The sequence below is a fragment of the Oryzias latipes genome, chromosome 17 (genome assembly GCF_002234675.1).
Source record: "Oryzias latipes chromosome 17, ASM223467v1".
NCBI lineage: Eukaryota > Metazoa > Chordata > Actinopteri > Beloniformes > Adrianichthyidae > Oryzias > Oryzias latipes.
In genome coordinates, this window is record NC_019875.2 from 28,257,225 (window position 1) to 28,278,043 (window position 20,819).

The window sequence follows — 20,819 nt, forward strand, 5'->3', positions numbered from 1 at the left end:
AAACAACCATTGTTTTGTCAGTCTGCCAGAAACAATCACATACCATTCAAATTTATCTGAAACCACATTATGAGATTAAAATGGGACATGATGGCTGATAAGAATTGAGACCCCTCGTGCCCTCCCCTCAAAGGAGGAATGAAATCGCTGACCGGACCAACATGACAGCAGCCGATTGGAATCCATGCTACGAACATGGGTTTCACGTTAAAAAAAAAAGAAATTTTGGTCTTAAAGTGTTTGAGATGGAAGAAAACCTTTCTCCTCTTGACAGGATGGTTTAAACCCTTGACATTACATGTAAAATTGATGTGGTTAGTCATACTGCATAATTAGAAAGATGTGGTGGAGAGAGAGAAAAAAAGTCACAAAGACCCAGTAATTGAAGCAACAGAACTATGTAATCAGCACTTTATTCAGTAGCATTATTGACAGTGAAAATTCCCCCTCCCCACCCTCCCCAACCAAGACAACATCTCACAAGTACTCTTCGAGTTCCCATTCTTCCCCCAAAAACAACAGCAACAAAGCATCAAAAGTCAATGCTCTGGCCCAAAGAGAGAAAAGAAGACAGCACCTCCAAAAAAAATTCAATGAGAAATGTATCACTCAGAATGGCGCTCAAGACTGAAGAGGTGGCAATCAGTGTTGAAGAAGTAATCCTTGTCAACACATCCTTCAAACAGGACCAGATAGTTCAGAATGCTCATCGATATATTTCTGTGCTTCTTCAACTGTGTTAATCCACTTTCTGGCTCCATTGGGTGTTGTTATGCGGATGCGGACTGCATACAGTAAAGCCCTCTGATGAGCAGCTCTTTCGTCCGGAAGCGGTGCAGGTGGAGGATGACAGGACGCGACGGCTTTCCAGTAGTCAGCTTGGAAACTAGCAATCGATGGGCTCTGTCTATTTCAGGGAGCGATGGCAGGGTTTCCTTCCCATATAAATCTTGCAGTAGTTGGGAGAAAATCCCTGTAGGATTACCGCTTTCAGAAGCTTCTGCCAATCCAAGAATACGCACGTTTTGACGGCAACTGCGATTCTCCAAATCGCCAGCCTTAGCCTTTCTCTTAGCATTCTCATTCTGGAGAGAAGATCAGGTATTTTCCAAATTCATAACACGCTGGCTTAGATCATCAGTGACAAGATCAAGTGAAGAGATGCGCTGGTCAAGATTATCCAGTATAAGTTTATTTTGGTCTAATTTGGAGTCAATCGCATCAAAGGACGACTTGAACTCTGCGGACAGGTTTTCACGGTGTTCTTCAAGTAGCACTTTAATGGCATAAAGTGTTAAGCTAGGGCTAAAACTAGCATCCTCTTTATCAGTAGCTTTTTTTGTGTTCCATTTTTTTCAGATGCGATGATATAAAGAAGTGATAACAGGAAAAACGTAAACAGGATTAAAGCATATGAGGGCTGAAAGGTATGAAAAATAAGAGGTCGGCCGGAGCACGCTCTAAATACGACTACTCCATCTTCTCACCTATCAGAAAGTCTTGCTGTGTCATTTACGTAGACTTTTCTTTGCCCGCTGAGGGTGGTGTGAATTTAGCTGGAGATTAAGGGGTGGAATTTATTGCTTGGTGTGATAGCTTTCTTCCCAAAACCTGGAAGATACGGATATAAAAGAGAATTTCTGGTCACCAGGAAATCTTTTTTTTTTCCTGGCTACGCCATGAATCAGGATCTCAAGTGGGACCTTGAGATTTAACCTCCATCTGTATAAATTCAATCTACCAAAGACAATGATCGATCTGCACCTTGATCACTGAATCAATCCCTTCCTCCATCAACAGCTGGTGCGCCGTTGCTAGATGGAAAAAAAGCAGTGGAGCATGGTTTTTGTTGGGAGAAGATTGTCTGCCATCTGATCCTCAGTATGTGGACTGCATCATGAGAGAGCAGAGAAGATTACAGCTGATCCTTTCCATCCCAGACCCAGACTTTCCACAACACGCCCGTCTGGCAGAAGACTGTGGATCATGAGAACCAGCCAGGCTGATGAACACATCGAAAACATGCATACCGGAGGGAAAGCACACCAAAACATATGTATGCAATCATCCCAGTTTACAAACTCTTAGGTGCATTCCTAAATACAAACAATTTTACTTTTTATTTTTACATTTGATTTTACTCTTCTTCTGGTTTTTATGACATGAAACCTAAAGGAATCTGTGTTGTCCCAAAACATAAATCTCTGTTAGACTCGGAGAAGAAGTAACAGCACGCACCCTGGCAGATATAATTGCATGATCCTTTACATGACAAACTGCACTCAAGAGGCATACAACATATTCTTAATTATGAGTCACCATGACAGCTATGCACTTACATCAGAACATTGATAACAAAATCCATGGACTGAGATGAGATTTTGTCAAGAGGAAGACTGGTTTTAAATGTCTGCAGTTTTAATATTTATTGAACTGAAAGAGAAACCTGAAATGGCATCAAATTAACAGAAAAGATTACTAACCAAACCTGCGTGAATGAATGACATGAACATATTAAAGCATTATTTTTTTTAAAGCTTGGTTTTCAAAATGCTTTTGAAAGCAACGTAAGTTGCAAAGGAAAATGTCCCAGCAGGTCAAGATGAAGGTTGGAGGAGACCTGTCAACTTTGAGATCCTTCCATTCCTTTCAGCTCTGCATTCCAGTTTTAAGACGCTAGGAATGAGATGTGCGCAACATTTGAAAGTGTTTTTCCACCAAAGGTTAAGTTGCGTTAGTGTGGTTTATTTATTTGTTATGAATTATCACTTTGTCTCAGCTATGATTAAAATGTGTTTGCTGACACTGTGTCACAAAATAAAAACTCTCAGCAGCAAAAAAGCATCAAGGAAAAAAACACGTAGGCTGCCTGACCCTGGATTTTACAAGCTTGTTTTCCAGCTGTGTTTTCCGTGTTCACTGCTGGATACATGGATCAGGTGATTCCAGATTCTGATTGACTGATTTCACCCGATCCATGTAATTAGTAAGGCAGAGATAACTGGAACACAGGCAGGGGAGAAGCTCTCCTGGACCAGGAGCTTAAAATAAGCATCAAATAATTGATATGAAATGACCAAAACTCACCTTTACCCATCTTAAGTCAATATTTGACACCAACACACATAATCACAGGGTCCCAGTTAAGCAGAATTGACTACTGTGACAATAACACCTCATGTGGATGCCAGGTCTTAAGAGGTTAAACACAAAGAAAAACCACTAAGCTGTTTTGAAGTCAACAGGAAGTAGTATCTATTTATGTTTTTTTGTGCACTCGTGATTTACACATAAATGAGAAAATAAAAGCATGTCTAATTGAAGTTCTCACACATTTCTTCCACTGCCTAAGTTCAAAGTTAACTGAAGTGTTTTTTTTGTTTATGTGAGGTTAAGAGGATAACACGCACCGCTGAGTTCGGGATTGCGAGACGTTTAGAAATCGATTTCACACATGAAAGAAAATGTAAAAAACTGCAAATGTTTTAACAACTTAATGAACCAAACTCTGAACAAGCCACTGTTATTGAGGATAATGCTGCAGTTTTACTGTGTGAAAGTGGCACCTGGATGGAAACACTGTTAGATAATCTGAAGCTTTTTGAAGCTACATGTTGCTAAATTTACAAAGTTTACCTATTGCTGTTTAAATAATGCAAACAAAACATGTAAAAATAAAATACCCATGGCCCCAGAGTCTGTCATTTTTAGGTCTGATGGTAATGCTAATCTTTATTTAATCATTGCTCATTTCAGTGTAATGTCTGCCAGTGAAAGCGAGGCAGAGCCAAACTCGCCCTGACTGATTAAAGATAAAGGGACACCCTCATCTTAGAGGTCGGTACGCCCCGTGGCACTGATATGTCTCAGCCTTTATTAATCTCGATAAGAGAATCAATAAAGTTCTATTGAAGAAAAAGAAATCCAGAGCTTGAGTTAGGTGAGTGGAGGATGTAGACAGAAACCTGTGCTCACTGCAAACAGGCAAAACAACAGAGGGAGGAGTTTAGCAAAACCTTGATTCTTACCTCAACTTTACCTGAAATTAAAGTTTGAGAATGAAAAGAAAAACAAACATCCAACGTTGATCTAATTTACCCAGACTGAGCACAGTGAATAATTGCTATTGCACAATGTTTTCAGAAACAGAAACCGTGAATGTGTCCAAGCCACGCCCAAAATCTGCTGATGTTCCTCTCATGTGAACCAGAGAAGGAAATACAGACCCCGCAAAAACAGGGGCACAGAATGCTTTAAAAATACATAAAGCTCTTAAGACACTCTCTGCTAACATTAATATTAATTGGAGTTTGGAGAAAGGGTAAAGAATTTATGACCATCTACCTGAGCACGCCTGCTAAATTAGTGAAACTACTAATTTTTATAATGGAGCTTCTCTGTTCTGCTGACTCTCAGCCTGTCACTCAGAAGAAAGCCTCATTTTCATACACAATATTGCTACTGAAAGATCAAAACAAAGCCATTGTATTCATGTTACACCAGTGCATCTGTTGACAGACACATTTTATGTGCAGCTTGATGGTAATGCAATTTTTGCTTCATGAGACCAATACTGCTCACATTATATGCAGATGATACAACGGCTTCAGTCTCCCCTTCTAGCTAAGCTTAGGTTGGTAACTTGCTAACTTGCTAACTTCTATTTCTGAGTGAGTGGTAAAAAACAAGTTAAAGTCCCACTCAGTGGCAGTTTTAGGTACGGAAGCGGCAATTTAAAGGGGGCGTCGCCTAAGCACTCGGAGAACAAACATCTGCGCCGCTATGGTTTCCTATTTTCCACAATGACAAACTTCCGTGGAGTCTGGTTCTGTCTGCACATTAAATCTGGACATTGCAAAGAACCCTCAGTTATTGCCCACCTGTAATAGACACGGTATTAACACAAGAAGAGCCTCTCATTTTACTTCTACTCTTCCTTTGCCATGAACTAATGCACTCAAAAAAACATCCATATTTGGAGCCAATTCTGTCTGGAATATGCTGCCTCCAAAAATAATAGTAAAACGCAGTCCTAGTAGTTTTAAAGCTAATCTTAAGAAATGAATTATATTAAATAACTAATTTAAATTAGGAGTCTCATATATTGTATTGTTTTGCTTCGTCCGTGAATGAATAACTAAGACTATGAGAACGCTTTTCATTAATGACGTCTTTATCCAAAACTCAATAATGTAATAATGTATGAATTTTTAAAAAGTTGATCCCAGGACTGTTAACAAGACTAATGGGGATCTTTAAATGAACAAATATACAAACACTTAGCCACAACTTTAAATTAAAGTTTTTTTGGAGGATGTCTATTTTTTCTGATCATTGATACTTGATTATGGGATGTTCTACCTCTCGGTGAGTGCTGCCGTTACCCAGCTGGATCTAAACACATTAATGTTTTTCATGTCCATGTTGGTTTCCTGTGAAAAGATCCCGCCTCCATGTGTCTCCTGTATCCATTGTGCAATTGTGAGTTTCACCAGAGCGCTCCTCCTGCTATGCTGTTCCTGATGCAGTCAACTCAACATCAGGAATTAATGGTTAAATTGATGCGTCGGACAATTCTTTTAATGTATGCAACACTCTTAATACATACTTTGGAGTTTATCACAAATAAGAACGCAACTATGTGACAAATTAACAGCAAACACTTCTGGAAGAAATACATTTTGGATTTTAAATATAAATCTTTTTCAATTAAGGCCTAAGCTGTTGTGGCATTTTCCTGCACAGGGTCAGCTGGGACTGGAGCTAGTCCAGAACAACATGAATATGCAAAGTTCTTACAGAAGACAACCAGCATAACATGTTCTGCTCTGTGGTGACAGTGCTACCCAGGGCTCCACACTACCATCTGTCAGGATGGCCGTTTCAGTGCCCGTTATTTCTGAAAACCCGTTGAAACAGCTAAAAGCAGCAACACGCCTACAGCTTTCTGACGATGTTTAAGTTACTACCATGGAACTGTTCTCTGACTACCTGATAGGATTACACCAGCAAAGATTGTGTTCATAAAGACACACAAAGAAAAGTATCTCCTACTAAATAAGTGACAATACATCTAAAATACAATAAAGTTAATCACTGAAAGACACAAGCTTTGTGGCCTTCCTTCTTTACAAAGTGTGCTTTTGTTTGTGTTGTTCTCCCTATGGATTTTTTTTTTTTTGATTCAATGTTTTTCTAATCATCTTTTGGTAAAGTTTGGCTTTGGTCCCCACCATTCACCTGAAATGACATCATAGTCAGCTTAATCTTATTAGGGATTTTTAGAGCTTTAGTTAAAGATTTTGCGTATTTTTTCCTTATCCACACGTTCACAAGGCTAAATGTTATAAAGTTGAATCATCTTCAACTTCAAAACTTCACCCGGATAAATGAGAACCTTCATTCACATTAGGTTAAATAATGGTGTGTTCTTATGTGGCGCTTTAGTACCTTCAAAGTCCCACTCTGATCATCTTTTGATCTGATTTTAAAGCGTCCCAAGCGGTCTTTTAATTAAAATTGTGCCATTTTTTTGCCAAAATCAAAAAACCTGTGTCGTTTTCTAGGACATTTCTGCAGATTCACAAGGAGTGGAATAAAGAAATCATCAGAAATTCAATTTGGAGCTGAAATCCTGTCTTATCAGAAAAAATCCGCAAAAACGTGTTAAAAACACCAAAATCACAGTTTTCTTTAAAGCCCTTTTCAGCCCCTGTCCCATTTGTAACCCTTATGCTATCCTAGGCATTTTAATGTTGAGAGTTGGGTCATCTAGACCCACTAGACAGTGTGTTGAACCTTTTTTCTTCAATGATTTGTGATCTTCACTGGTGTCCATGGATTACATGAAATCTTTCCACCTTTATCCACCTTTGTCATGGTAGGGAGAACACGTCAATGTAAGGGTGGGGTCATAGGATAGCACAAGGGATACACAGTCATACACTGATGGTGGCAGAGCTGCCAATCAAATCCAACATCCAAGACCACCAGGAGGGATGAGGGATTCGTTCAGTATCTTGCCCAAGGACACTTTGACTCATGGGCAGGCAAAACGGGATCTGAACCTTTTGATCAGAGGTCGATTGCTCTTTACAGCCGCAATTAGTGTTGAGGTTCTGCCGTTTTCTGCACCAGTTATTCTAAAATGAGGATTTTTTGAGTTTTTTATAATAAGGATTTTTTTAATTCATTCTTAAAATTATTATCCAGTCCTTCAAATAGCTGTGTGACACTGACAAAATCTCAGCCAATCAAAGTTACAAAAAATGAAACAAATTTAGGCCAAACCCTTTTTTTGTTCAGACTGGAGTGTCTTCAATTGTTTCAGAAGGTTGTAATAGTGACCTGTATCCTCCAACATGAGATCGTTTAAAAGGGAGTTAATTATTCACCTTTTATCCGCTTAATTTCTCTTACATCAAAAGTGTAACAAATAACTGTTCTATTATTATGCTATTCATTTATTTCAAAGGCTTTTCAACGCCACAGCCTGAAGCTAATAGTTTCTACCAGAGCCTGGTGTGACTTCAGAGGGCAAGAACCCTCTATGTTATTAAGATTAGGCTTAAAGCTTTCCTTTAAAAAAATAATTATAGTCAAGGTTGGCTCAAGTGACCTTTTGACACCCCTTTAATTATACTCTTATAAGCCAAGGGACATTCCCTATGCGCACTGTTCCTTTTGAAGTATGTACTTTTTTTGATACAGTACATAACCAGAAGAAAATAAACGTATGTACTTATAAAAGCAAAAAATAATAATGTAACTGGATTTAAGCTTGACGTGTTTGCTTTAACTGTAAATTACCTGTGGGCACTGAAATTACTTAAATTAAAATACATGCTAACTCAATTGCATTACATTGAATTTAAAACTATTGTAATTGTTTTATATTGACTGAATGTAATAAGACTAACCACAAGGGGGCAGAATTCTGGACTTTCTTGTGCTGGTCCCAAGTCCGGGTAAATGCGTGAGGTTGTGTAAGGAAGGGCATCCATCATAAAACCAAAGCCAAATTAGAGATATGAATCATGAGCACAACATTAATAAAAAAAACTTTTTTTTTAAACAAAACTGACCCCGGGACAAGAGGAAATAGTTTTAAAAAAAACACACTGAGAGGACGGCTGACGGAAGTACAGGAAGATGCAGCATGAGTTAAACCTGGAGCAGAAAGTCCAGACAAAGGTGCGTGAGGACTTTTAGACAGGTTGGACATTAAGAAGGGAGAGGCGGATCTACTTGGAAGAAACAGATGGAAGGATGTGCAGCACAGTAGGAAGACGAAGGACAGAGATGCCAATGTGTTGTTTCAAAAGTGTGATGGAAAGATGGAAGGAAATCTTTGAGGAGCTGATGAATGAGGAAAATGTTGGAAATCACAGAATTGAAGAGGTGGATTTTGTGGAGCAGCAAGTAAATAAAGATCAGAAAACATCCGAAGAGGAAGACACTGAAGAAGATGAGGAGAGGACAACATGTATATATGGCGGCATGGAAATGTTTAGGAGAGGTAGCAGAAGAGTTTCTGACTGAACTGTTGCTCTGGTGTCCATTTTCAAGAAGAAGGGAGATATGAAGAGTTGTGGAAACTACCGAAGAATAAAACTGAAGATTCATGAAGTTATGAGAAAGAGTAGTTGAAGTTGAGATCAGAGGTTAACATCTGGGAGCAACTGTTTGGTTTCATGAGGAGAAAAAGAACCCCAGAGGAAATATTTGCTCTGAGGATGTTTCTAGAGGTCAGAAGAAGCTGCTTTACATCTTTGTATATCTTTGTGAATATGACAGGATTCAGAGAGAGGAGCTGTGGTTCACATGAGGAAGTGTGGAGTGAAGTTGAGAGAAGAAGAGTTGTAGGAGAGCTGGACGACAAGGGTCAGATGTTCTGCTGGCTATGAACACACCGGGGATGGGACGTGCATTCAAGAAGGCACTAAACCATGGCCCATGGTGTTCACACTGGACAAGCAGCGAGGGGCTTCTTTTTCTTCTGCTACTGTTTGCTAGTGCATGTCCGCTACCTACAGTTGGAAGAGTCTTGGTGCGAAATGTCAAGGTGGTGACATTTCTGTTCTGGGTTTTTTCTTTCACACCTCTATATGAAAGACTTAGAATTCCAGCCGGGGACAAACTGCAATTAATAATTTCTCCTCCATGATCGATTTTCAAACGGTTGACACTTCCATGAATTAAAGGGGACGCCATCCGTATGTCACAGTGAATGCGCGTTCCTGATTGGTCAAAGTTTGACTTGAGTTAGTTCGAAACGCCTCAGGTTTCCATGACCTCACGTTTTGTAGGTAGAGCCCAAAAACTGTCGTGGAAACTTGCGTAGCGATCCGTGAACACAAGACTTTTGAAGGCGGAAGCCTGACAGAGGAGCTCAATGAGGAGGTGGCACTGCACCAAGGATCAGCTTTGAGCTCCTTCTTGTTTGCTGTGGTGATGGACAGACAGAAACTCTGTTTGCGGATGACATTAGGATCTGTAATGAGAGCAGGGGGGCAGGTGGAGGAACATTTAGAGAGGTGGAGGTTTGCTCTGGAATGAGTGATATGAAGGTCAGCTGCAAGGAGACAGAGTACCTGTGGATCATGAGAGGACTCATGAGGAACGGCCAGGTTATACGGAGGAGAGGTGAAGAAGGTGGAGGACTAAAGCCTTTGGATCAACAGTCCACAGCAACGAATTTCAATTGAATGAAACAAATCTGTTTAAAATCCCATTTTTATGCTGCGTAGAGATTTTAAAGCAACACATCTCAAGATACCTTCCTCTTATGTGATCACAACATATATTTTCACTTTAAAATGACTTTTAAAATAAACCAAGACAACCCTCTTCTTCAGAATAAAGGTCTGTCTACCTGCAAAAGTCTATTTCTTCGAAGTTTGTCTCAAAACTGTCCACATCCGTCCAGTCACTTTGGAGTCACAAATTACACTCAGTTGCTCAATAACTGTTAATTTCAAATAAGAGAAAAATGTAAAAAGCGGTCATTTTGTTCCTGGCTATGTTGGGTTGCCTTTATTTTTAGTTTGCTCATATTTACTCTTCTGTCTTTAGAACTCAGTTTTATTTAACATCTCAGTTTATGGATTTGATTGCAGGTTTTTAGAAAACCACATTACAGAAAGAAAGATATAATATATAAATAATTCAACATGTGAAATAATTTTCTAAATATCTGTGAATCATGCGTTCAGTAAACCCTCAGCATCTTTGACAGACATTTCATTCCTTTATGTCTCAGAGAGTAAATAGTTTTCCATTTAGGCAAAGATTTTATGAGCATTTCAATGTGTTTGTATCACAGAAAAATCCTGGGATGTTAAACTGACATGTTCCAACTGGGGAAATGCGAATGTAAAAATCCTCATGTAAACTGTGAGACAACAAAATTTTTATTTTAAATTTAGTTTATTAAGTCGTGAACACAGCTGAAATCCTAAAAATGTTATCAAATGTTATCATTGAAAACATGAAACAATAAATGACTTTTGCACTTTAGATTTTCCGATCCCGGATTTATCATCTTAAAATTAATTGTTGTTTTTTTTTGGGGGGGGGGACAAATTAATTTGAGATTTTCGAATAGTCAGGACTTGTGATTAAAGGGAAATGGTTCATAAACATTTGACAGAGTTGTACATGAAAATTTTTAAAATCAAGAGGGAAAGGCAGCCCATTGGAGAAGAAACAACGTTTTGTAGACCATCACCACATGAAGTGTGTATTCTTCTCAGTATTACTCTGTCTTTTTATTGTAAAAACTGGAATTTTAAAGAGTTATGGTGCTTTCATTGCCCAAACAGTTTCTGAGACCATAATATCATCCCTGTTGCTGGTTTTGGACATTTTTACATCTCACGCACGGATAGACTTTTTTTTCCCCCAACAATTCACAGCTCCAGAAACTCAACTCTGACTAATAACTCAATTTAACATTTGAATCCAGCTGAGATTTGCATTAAAAAAAAGTGTAGTGCATTTTTCTAAAGACGCCCACGGAGCAGCTGTTTCAGTAACAGCAGGTGTGAGCGCAGGAGGAGGGGGTCACTGAACTATGAACAAACTGCTCATTTTTCTATATTGATTGTCTTTTATTTCCTCTTTTTTGCGCCAAGAAACACTCACATCTGTCTACTTTGCGCATTAGGAACGGGTAAATTCATTTACCTGGATTAAACACTCATTGTAAAGTGAGTTGACTGAAATGAACATTAAAAAAAACAATTAAGTAAAACTTTTGTGATGACAAATGTCTTACTTGTTGCGTTGTACTTCACCCCGTTGATGTAGGCAGGGCAGGGTCTCTCCACGATCCTCCCGGTGCTGCTGCGCGGCCAGCAGGTTCCAATCTCATCGACTGTGGCATTGCAATACAAACCTTTGAGGTTTGCAAGAATAAAGCAAAATATACATATATTTTAAAGAAAAGAAAATATCATCCTTTTTAGAAAAAAAAATACTAAATAAAAACTCTTGTTAAAGCTACTTAGCGCAAAAAAGAGAGATCAATTTAACCTTACCATCAGCGCTCAGCAGTGATAAAGAAGCATTTTCCAAAAAAGTGTCATGAAAAGCCTCTACCAAACTACAATTTAGATCCCCGAGTTCTCCGAAGATGATTTCATAAATGGTAGCATCCATCACGACAGCCGCTGCTTCTTGGAGATGAGACAAATCTTCCAAGTTCCAGAGGAAACTGTGCGCACTGAGCCCAGCGGCGCTCAAGAGCGTGTGAAGCGGCGCGAGGCTAAACGACAAGCGGAGAGCTCCGCGCGCATCCCGGGAGCGCATGCACGCACGGCCAATCGGAGCTCGCGCATCCATATGAGAGACAGCCGACTAACCGAACTGACCACATCGTTGGCGTTTGACATTTCACACCTGCCACGCAAATGTCCTCGTTTCTGCGGGGAGCCGGCAATAGCAGGTAACATACAGGAGATGTGCTGGAGAAGAATAAGGACCAGGATTCACGAAGGGCTAAAAACATTCGGCTAATTAAAAAAAACACATACACATTAGAACACATTAGACAACTTCGCAGGTAGAATTAAATTAAATTTACCAAACACTTTTTTTTTGCCTGGTTTGTTTAAAATAACTAACCAAACGTTTGTGCAAAATCTTCATAATGAATAAATTACACACAAAAACACACGTGCAGATTAAACATTTGAACAGACGTGCTAATAACGTGACCAAGAAACCAATAAAACTGCAAAGACAGCAAACATTAAATGTGTGACATATTGAATGTGATGACCATCACAATGCGTTTTTGATACTTGACTAAATGCGGTCTCCTACTTTACCGCTTAGGGTCAGGGGGCATTTCCATTGAGTTTGTTTTTAATTAATGAGTTTAAAGGCCTATAACATTCCAAATCAACTTTTTAAGAAAAGACTTTTAAGTGTTTGGAATTTTAATTCCTCATGAAAAACAAACCCAGAGACTGATCCATTCACACATTTCTGAGTATTCCTCTGAGTAAACCTGCTCTCTGAGCACCAGCCCCTCCCAGTCCCAGAAAATGAGCGGTTTCTCACATTGGGACGTGGATAAGTGAGGAACAGCCCCTTCCATGAAGAATCTGTGCTGCCAGCACCACCCCAGGCTAACACACACATCCACTTTCTCTGTGGAGCTAGCGGTGATTGGTAAAACGTTTTCCTTTCATATGCACAACATGCACATCCATCCATCACAAAGTTCGGACGTTGTTTGTTTTCGTGGGCGAAACTCAGACACGCTGCCGAGGCCGACGCTAGGTTGATGTCAGGACATGAGCGGCAACCACAAGGAGCGACAGGCAGAGCCTCAGAGATTAAGTCGTTTACTTCCCTGTAGGAAAATTCGCTTAGAAAAAAACTCAGATTTCATTTAAAAAAATTGTTCTTTAGTATGCCAAAGCAGAACCGTGCAGTGAAGGGAGGCTTAGATACAGCTTTAAAAAAAAACACATTAATCAAATAAGATGAATGCACAGATTTTTTGTTTGAAATTAAAGTCAAATTGTATTAATTACATTACTACTGACTACTTTAAAAGAAATGCAGCAAATTTGTGAATTTTCTGTCCAAAAAACATGAGAAAGCGGCAGGTGAGGCACCGGTCACTTGTGCCTCCCCTGCACACACTGACCGAGCTGCAGCTGACACATGTGCTTTACTATTTCACCCTTTTCTATCATCATAAAAGACACTTTATTTTTGAAATAATTAATTTGCTTATTTCTTGTCAGTTGTCTGATTGCATTGGTCCCACATTGTGACCTGTGTTGTCTTTTTTAACCGCTAAAAATGCGCATTAGAAAAACGCTCAGTGAATTTGTGGACACACACGTCTCTGGCAGAGACCTTCATTGAGCCAGAGAGACGTGTAACCCTTGTGCTATCCTAGGCACTTTAACATTGGGAGTTGGGTCATCTAGACCCACTAGACAGTGCTCTGAACCTTTTTTCTTCAATGATTTGTGATCTTCACTGGTGTCCATGGATTAAATGAAATCTTTCCACCTTTATCCACCTTTGTCATGGTAGGGTGAACACTCAATGTGAGGGTGGGGTCATCGAAGATAGCACAAGGGTTAAACTGAAGAAAGAAAAGGAAGACTTCTACAAACAGCTCATCCATGTGTTTCTTCAGAAGTAGAGCCCTACGAACTTCATTTATGAGTCAAAGTAAGTCAATAATAACAATTTTGGTGATTTTTTTTTCTATGCCACAGTTTGCAAATGGAAAAAAAAAGTTGGAATGAAATTTTAAACCCAAACACTTTAACTGTTGCCAATCAAATGGTGAATAAGCTACTCTGTAAGATTCATATGTTTGTAAATCTGACTGATGACGTCTGCGCCTCACCAGCCAGAAATCGCACCGCAAGTCACTGTGCCAGGGGTAATATTATCATATATCTATATGGATATAGTTTACTCAGAAAGGCTTATCCATATATATGACTTTTAAAATGTCACCTTTTTAAAAGAGTTCCCAACACCGTTGCTCAAATTCATTACTGCCATCTCTGGACTCGATATGAGGTATTATGAAGCACAGCTGCCTATTTTGCAGTGTTTAAACAACATTATTATCAGTTCTTGCATTACCACCAATACACAAAAGTCTAAAGGTGTGCCACACTTTCACAAACTCCTTAACTTTTGAGCAGACAGCTGCTGCAGTTTTTAAGTTGAGGATTGTTATGGTTCATATATTTCTGAATAAAATCTGATTTGCAGCTCTCAGTCCTGCTAAAAATAATAGAAATAATTTGTATGATGAGCCCAACTTGGCACCTGCAGCTTTATGTAATGTTTTCATGAAGCCGAGTGGGATTTCACATTTCGATGAGTGTCATTTGGAAAAAAAAAAGACTGACAGTTCCACAAATAGATACCCTCTCTGTTTAACAGGCCAATGAAAGGTAACACACAGATGAACACTCGGCATACTTAACATTTTCCCTAGAAAACTGTAATAATGTTGAGCATCTCTCTGCACTGCTGTCAGCTGGCTGAGGATGGATCACACAGAAGCTGGAGCTCTTTACAGTTCGCCGGAAAAGAGTGCATTAGTGACTGTAGTGGATCCATTTGTCAGCTCACCAGAGAGACGTTTACTTCTCAGACTTGAACTTCAGTTCTGCTTCTTTCAACCTGGAGACGAAAAATCTGCTCTTTCATAAGAATTGGTTTTGTCCTTTTTTTACAGAGCAGCCCAATTATATAGTAAATAAAGTAAAGGTAAAAAAAGATTTGCAAAAATATCCCTCTAGAGGTTTCTGTGTACCAGGAGGCTAAAATGACTGTCTAAATTATGGTAAATGAATACAATATTAAAAATAAATAAAGCACCGCAAACAAATAGATAAACTTAATAAAGGTTTTACGAAGCTAAGACTGTAATCCTGTTCAATAAAACCGTCTTCATCTTGAAAATCCAGCTCATAACTGGTTCAAATATCTCGGCTGTTTACCTTTCAAAGTCTTGACCTTTTCACCAGAAAGTGGCTTCCTCACTAAGCAGCACTCATTCTCCACTGCAGCGCCTCCCAACCGCACACACACAGATTTGACCAGCATCTGAAAATTGAATTGGCCACGTGATGAACACTAATTGCTCGTCTGACAATAGAACATGAACACTCTGTGATAAATCCCTTTCTGCGGGAAGAGACGTGTTTTTTTCTTTTATTTTCTTATAAATTCTGTAGTCTTGTAGTCTTGTGGTGAAAATGTAAATTGCAACGCAATCAAAACTGGTCATTTTTCACATTTGGACAGCTCATTACATATGTAACCCTTGTGCTATCCTTGGCACATTAACATTGGGAGTTGGGTCATCTAGACCCACTAGACAGTGCTCTGAACCTTGTTTCTTCAATGATTTGTGATCTTCACTGGTGTCCATGGATTACATGAAATCTTTCCACCTTTATCCACCTTTGTAATGGTAGGGAGAACACGTCAATGGAAGGGTGGGGTCATCTAAGATAGCACAAGGGATAACAAGCTCATTTCTAACAATGATTATGATCCTAACATCCATCTGAATGTTAAGTGTCTCACATTTTTGCAAAAACGAATATTAGACAAATGAGCCTAGTTTGTGAGTGTTAACAAAGCTAAGCCAGTTAATTGAAACACATTTACATATATGTGTCCTTACTTTGAGAACATAAATTCTGGTGTTTGCCATAAATCTTACCGCGATGAAAGTCAACATGATTAGCTCAATATAAATCTGCTGGTTCAAAAGGGGTTCATTTTTGAGGCAGCACTTTGTAGATATAGCTTTATTGTTATAATTGTAATTAACTAAAACGCCTTAAATTTTAGTTTAAGCCCTTTACGCCTTATATGACACTGATTCACAACGTACTATTTATTCTAGGACTACGCTTAAAGTGCCACTCCGATCATCTTTTGATCTATTTTCAAAGCGTTTCCCGTGGTCTTTTAATTACGATTATGAAGTTTTTTTTCTAAATGTCATTTTCTAGGACATAGTTTCTGCAAAGCGGTAGTACTTCATCAGAAATTTGGCACTGAGTTGGTGCAGATCAACCCAGCTCCTCCTTCCTATCACTCATAACGGAGAGCTCTCTGTTTACACTCTAGCTTACAGCCCCTCACATCCCCGACCTAACATTAGCTGTGCAACAAAAATGGCGAGTAAGACTGGAGCCATCCAGGTGCACAGTTTTGAGTCAGATGTCAGCTCAGACGAGGAAAATAATAATAATGGATTGGATTTATCTGTGCTTTTCAAGTCACTCAAAGCGCTTACATTGTGTCCATTATTCATTCAGTCCTCATTCATAATTGGTGATGGTAAGCTACTATCGTAGCCACCGCTGCCCTGGGGCAGACTGACAGAGGCGTGGCTGCCATTTCGTGCCTACGGCCCCTCTGACCATCACCGGGACAGTCAAACACATTCAAACACCAGTGGAGCCACACTGGAGGCAAGGAGGGTGAAGTGTCTTGCCCAAGGACACAACAACAGTTGGCTGGGGGGAGTGGGGATCGAACCACCGACACTTCAATCATTGGACACTTCAATCATTGGACAACCCGCTCAACCACCTGAGCCACTGACTAGATCCATTTCTAGTCTTCTACAAGTGGACGCAACAGAATGTGGCAGAACAGGGAGCTTGTGGCCCGCCCAGTGTATTTTTCTCGATCCCCAATAAGTCTTTTTCATACAACATTTTTTGTCTGCTCCTGTTTCACAATTTGAATGAAGAAATGCAGTTTTACCTTGTTTTTTCTTTATGAAAGTCCTCCATCATCAAAAGAAATACCACAAGGACACGCTGAAAACCCCAAAACACAATTTTTCATCATTTGGTCTTTAATTAAGCTCTTATTTTTCTATATAATTGAAAATAAATTCAGGCATAAAAATGTTAATGTAAGTAGTGCAGTGAGAGCATATTTATTAATTCATCCTCTGAAGATTTAAAAAAACTTTAATAAACTGTGTGCATGAAAAGATGATGCTTTTGACATTAAAAAAGGGTTGAAAAAAAGAAAACTCATTTATTTTAAATGGCCTATGTCTTGCAAAAGCAACTTTTTGAGCTTTTAAGTGTATTACAATGTTGATTCCTCACAGAAAAAAAACCCAAAGCGGTATTTTGATCCATTTTTATTCATTCACGCATTTGTGAATATCCCTCTAAAATCCTGCGTTTTGAGCCCCTCACAATTCATGAAAACAAGCGGGTCACTTATGGATAAGTGAGGAACCGCCCCTTGAAGGAAGAGACTCTGCGCTACCAGCACCGCCCCCAGGTTAACTGAAGATTAACACTTTCTCGGTGGGAGCTAACATTGATCGGCGAAACGCTTTCCTTTTATATGCAAATCTATCTATGCAAAAGTTCAAATGCTGTTTGTTTTTGAGGATAAAACACAGACACGCTGCCGAGGCCGGCTCTAGGTAGACGTCATGAAATGGGCGGCACCCACAAGGAGCAACAGGCGGAGCCTCAGAGATGGAGTCGTCCTACTTCTGGGTGGGACAATTAGCTGCGAAAATAACTCATATTCCATGAAAAAAAATCGTTCTTCAGTGGGACAAAAGTAATATATAATCAGATATATGGATGCAGTTTACTCTGAAAGGTTTTAGAAAAGCATGATATAGGCCCTTTATAAAGGTGAAGTCTGTTTGGCAGACAGTGCCGCCCGTCCTTTCTGAGGAAAAATGTTAAGATGACTTGTGCTAAGTTCACCTGTACAATGTGGAGAATTTTAGTCCGCGTACAAGTATGAAGAGACAGAACTTGTTTGTCTTCATCCTCCCTCACTTTTCCTTGATGAACCTTGAAAAGTTCATTTGTTGGAGAATGTGAGATGGAAGGCTGTGAAAAGGTCGGTCAGCTGGACAGCAGAAAACTTTCAATTTAGCGAGCTGCAGCTAAAGAAAAACGAGCTAAAACAAGCAGCCGTTCTTCAGAAGTAAGCCTCACAACAATATGGGTAACCAATAAAAGGACAAGGCCAAACACAGTAAAGATTAGAGGCTTTGACACATGTGCTATAAAAGCATGGTCTTCCAGAAAAATGGCCTCTTAACATCTTAATGGCATGGAGGCGTATGATCTTTAGAATGACATGTCAGAATCTAAAAGCATCGCCTCAAAAGCACAGAGTCCAGAACAAGCGTTTGATGTCGGCGGGAGGCTTTCCATGACGCCGAGGCAAAGTTGCTGCTGCTATTTATTAAAAACTCTCATCCTGAAGCATTGTGTTTCAATTTTGACCTGGAAACGTATTTATATGTACATTTTTGGACTTTAGTGTCCTTTAACTAACTTTCTGCAACAAAAAAGACTGATAAAAACCAGGTATGGATCTCTTAACCAGCCAGCGGAAGCTTTATTTAGCCATGCAGCCTCAAGGAAGTTTAGTGCAGCTCAGATATCAGACTGAGTTGGAGCCTGTTTCATCTATTTCTATCAGGGCAAGTTGGTATAACTCCACTGAGAATCATTTCATAAAGGTTGTGTTGTGAACCTCACATGTGGCAGCCGGAAAAAATGTTCAGAGTTTAGAGTTGGTTTAATCTCACATAAATCGACTCAACCGCTGCTGCTGTGCTTATTTTTTTGAACAGGCTGTAGGTTTTATTTAGGATTTTTCTGGGGATTTTGAGCATTAGGAGGTTTGATGACCCAATGTTTTATGTAGTAATGTAAGTTTGAGCTACACAGAAGAAGCTAGCTGCATCCCGCTGAGATCTGACTGATCAGATTGTATTAGAAAGAGAACCTCTTTACACCCCAACATTTATTTACTATCAATTATCAGGTTTTTAGAAATTCACTAAAAAAAATTGATCACAGGCTGCATGGTGGTATGAGATTGCGTGTGGTTGTGTAGCCCTGATGAACCGGCGATCTGTTCAGGGTGTACCTCGCCTTTTGCACAACAGTGCCTGGGATAGGCTCCAGCAGCCCCATAACCCCAAAAGGGACTCAGAAAATGGACAGATGGGTCACAAGAAAATGTTAGTCTGTGTCAATTTTAGTCCTTTATTTGATTTATTTCAAAAATTATATCACTATCAAACCCCTGGTTTCTTTTAAAACCTTTGTCCATCTTTTCTTGGGAAACACGGCGGTGTGAACGGTCATATCCTTCGTCTTGCCAGTATGGGAACCAATGACTGCATGAATGGCAACACATTGCAACTTGTGTTCACGTACCTCTGATACATTTCTCCACTCCAGATTTCACGTCTTGATAATGCGACTTCTGTCTATTGCGTTTTGTTTGACCCTTAGTCACAACTGCCCTTAGAGGTGGATACGGGCTGTCTGGCCTTACAAGCCTCAAGTGAACTGCAAGACACACCCCGTAAGATGCTTCTGCTCCTCTCAACAACCCTCCACAAGCCCCGACAAACCGAAAAACCAGCAGTATTCATATGGGTCAACCTCCATACAGGCACGTGTGACTTTACACAGCTGTTGAGCTACAAGGTTTTAAATAAACAACGATACACATGTTATCCCAAACTGCCATTACCAGATCATTTACATTGAGTTATCCTTTTTACATGGTCAATTAGAGATCGAATTACTCTAATAGATAAGGCTCTATCTGATATTTGCTGAGCATGTTAACAAGATCAGTCAGGAGAAGTTTTTAGCCCTTAAAATGTTTTTGAAGAAATTTGTCAAATGTTTTTTTCCAGCAAATCACAGACATGAAGCAAAAAAAGCAGAACAAAGTTTGGAGAAAAGCTAAATCCACAAGGTCAGTGCATTCCAGAAAACACTGACAGCAATTGATTGAGCTTCACTTGAGGGTCCACAGCATTATAGGAAAGAATGATCCCATCAGTCAGCCTGGGTCGTTTCATTTGACTCCATCCGGGGGAAATGACAGCCGCTGAATACATGTTTTTATGCACTGTTATGCAGGCCGCGAGGTGAATTAATCAAATTATAAAACCATCTGACAGCTCAGCACAAACATACCAAGTTCCTGCTTAGGTGAAATAATTGATAAGCTCTGCCAGTGTAGTTTGACTCCTGCTGGGTTTGGACGCTATGATTCATTGGGAAGCCACGGTATGTTGCTGCTGCCAACTCACACTGACAACAGCAACATATTGTGAGTCATTTAGCCAAAATGCAGGAGAATCTCTGGGCGTTCCCTGGAAGACAGTCTATTTTGGAAAGAAAACATGGATGATTTCAGAGGGGAAGGAGTAAATTAATCCAGCTGACCTGGAAAAATGCCTCAGTGTTAACCTTTCACTCTGGTTTTTCTCAGAATATTTATTCCTAAATCAAAAATACCATTTTAAAAACCCATTCATAAACAACAAAAAATGAAACGTTTAAAAAGGACTTCTAACTGAAATAGAAAAACGTTACAGTTTGCACCACAAGACAGACCAAAACATTACATTATTGCAGATTACCAATAAAAATGTTTGTATCCAAATCAATTCTTAAAAAATTTTCATAAACCAAAATGGAAAATGATCAAAAAGAAGTTGATACTTAAATAAACATCACAGGTGAGCAGCATTTGACTAAATCGGATTCAGTTGTACAAAGAACATCAAAGAAAATTTGGAAAAGTTGTCAGCTTGAGTTCATTCTAACATGAATGATAAATGGTTTGATCAGGCTTTCTGTTCGTCTTGTAGCAGATCGCAGTGTTGGAGACTTCACGTTTTGTTTCTGTCTCGCATCTTTGGAGTTTACTGCCGGCTCAAATCCTGCGAAAGGAGAACGATTGGGTGGAATGATGGACAGGGACAGTCTAAG

The 20,819-nt window shown here is 39.5% G+C and overlaps 1 protein-coding gene across 1 annotated transcript in view; it reads right to left on the reverse strand.

Annotated features, from left to right (window-relative positions):
- Positions 1 to 11,826, reverse strand: part of LOC101157488 (corticotropin-releasing factor receptor 2) — a 48,557-nt gene extending 36,731 nt beyond the window's left edge. The window contains exons 1-2 of the mRNA XM_004079414.4: positions 11,541 to 11,826; positions 11,279 to 11,398 (exon numbers count right to left, since the gene is read on the reverse strand). Coding sequence (XP_004079462.2) covers positions 11,279 to 11,398; positions 11,541 to 11,811 — 391 coding nt within the window. The 5' untranslated portion in view covers positions 11,812 to 11,826. The remainder of the gene's footprint in view (positions 1 to 11,278; positions 11,399 to 11,540) is intronic.
- Between the last annotated feature and the right edge of the window lie 8,993 nt (positions 11,827 to 20,819).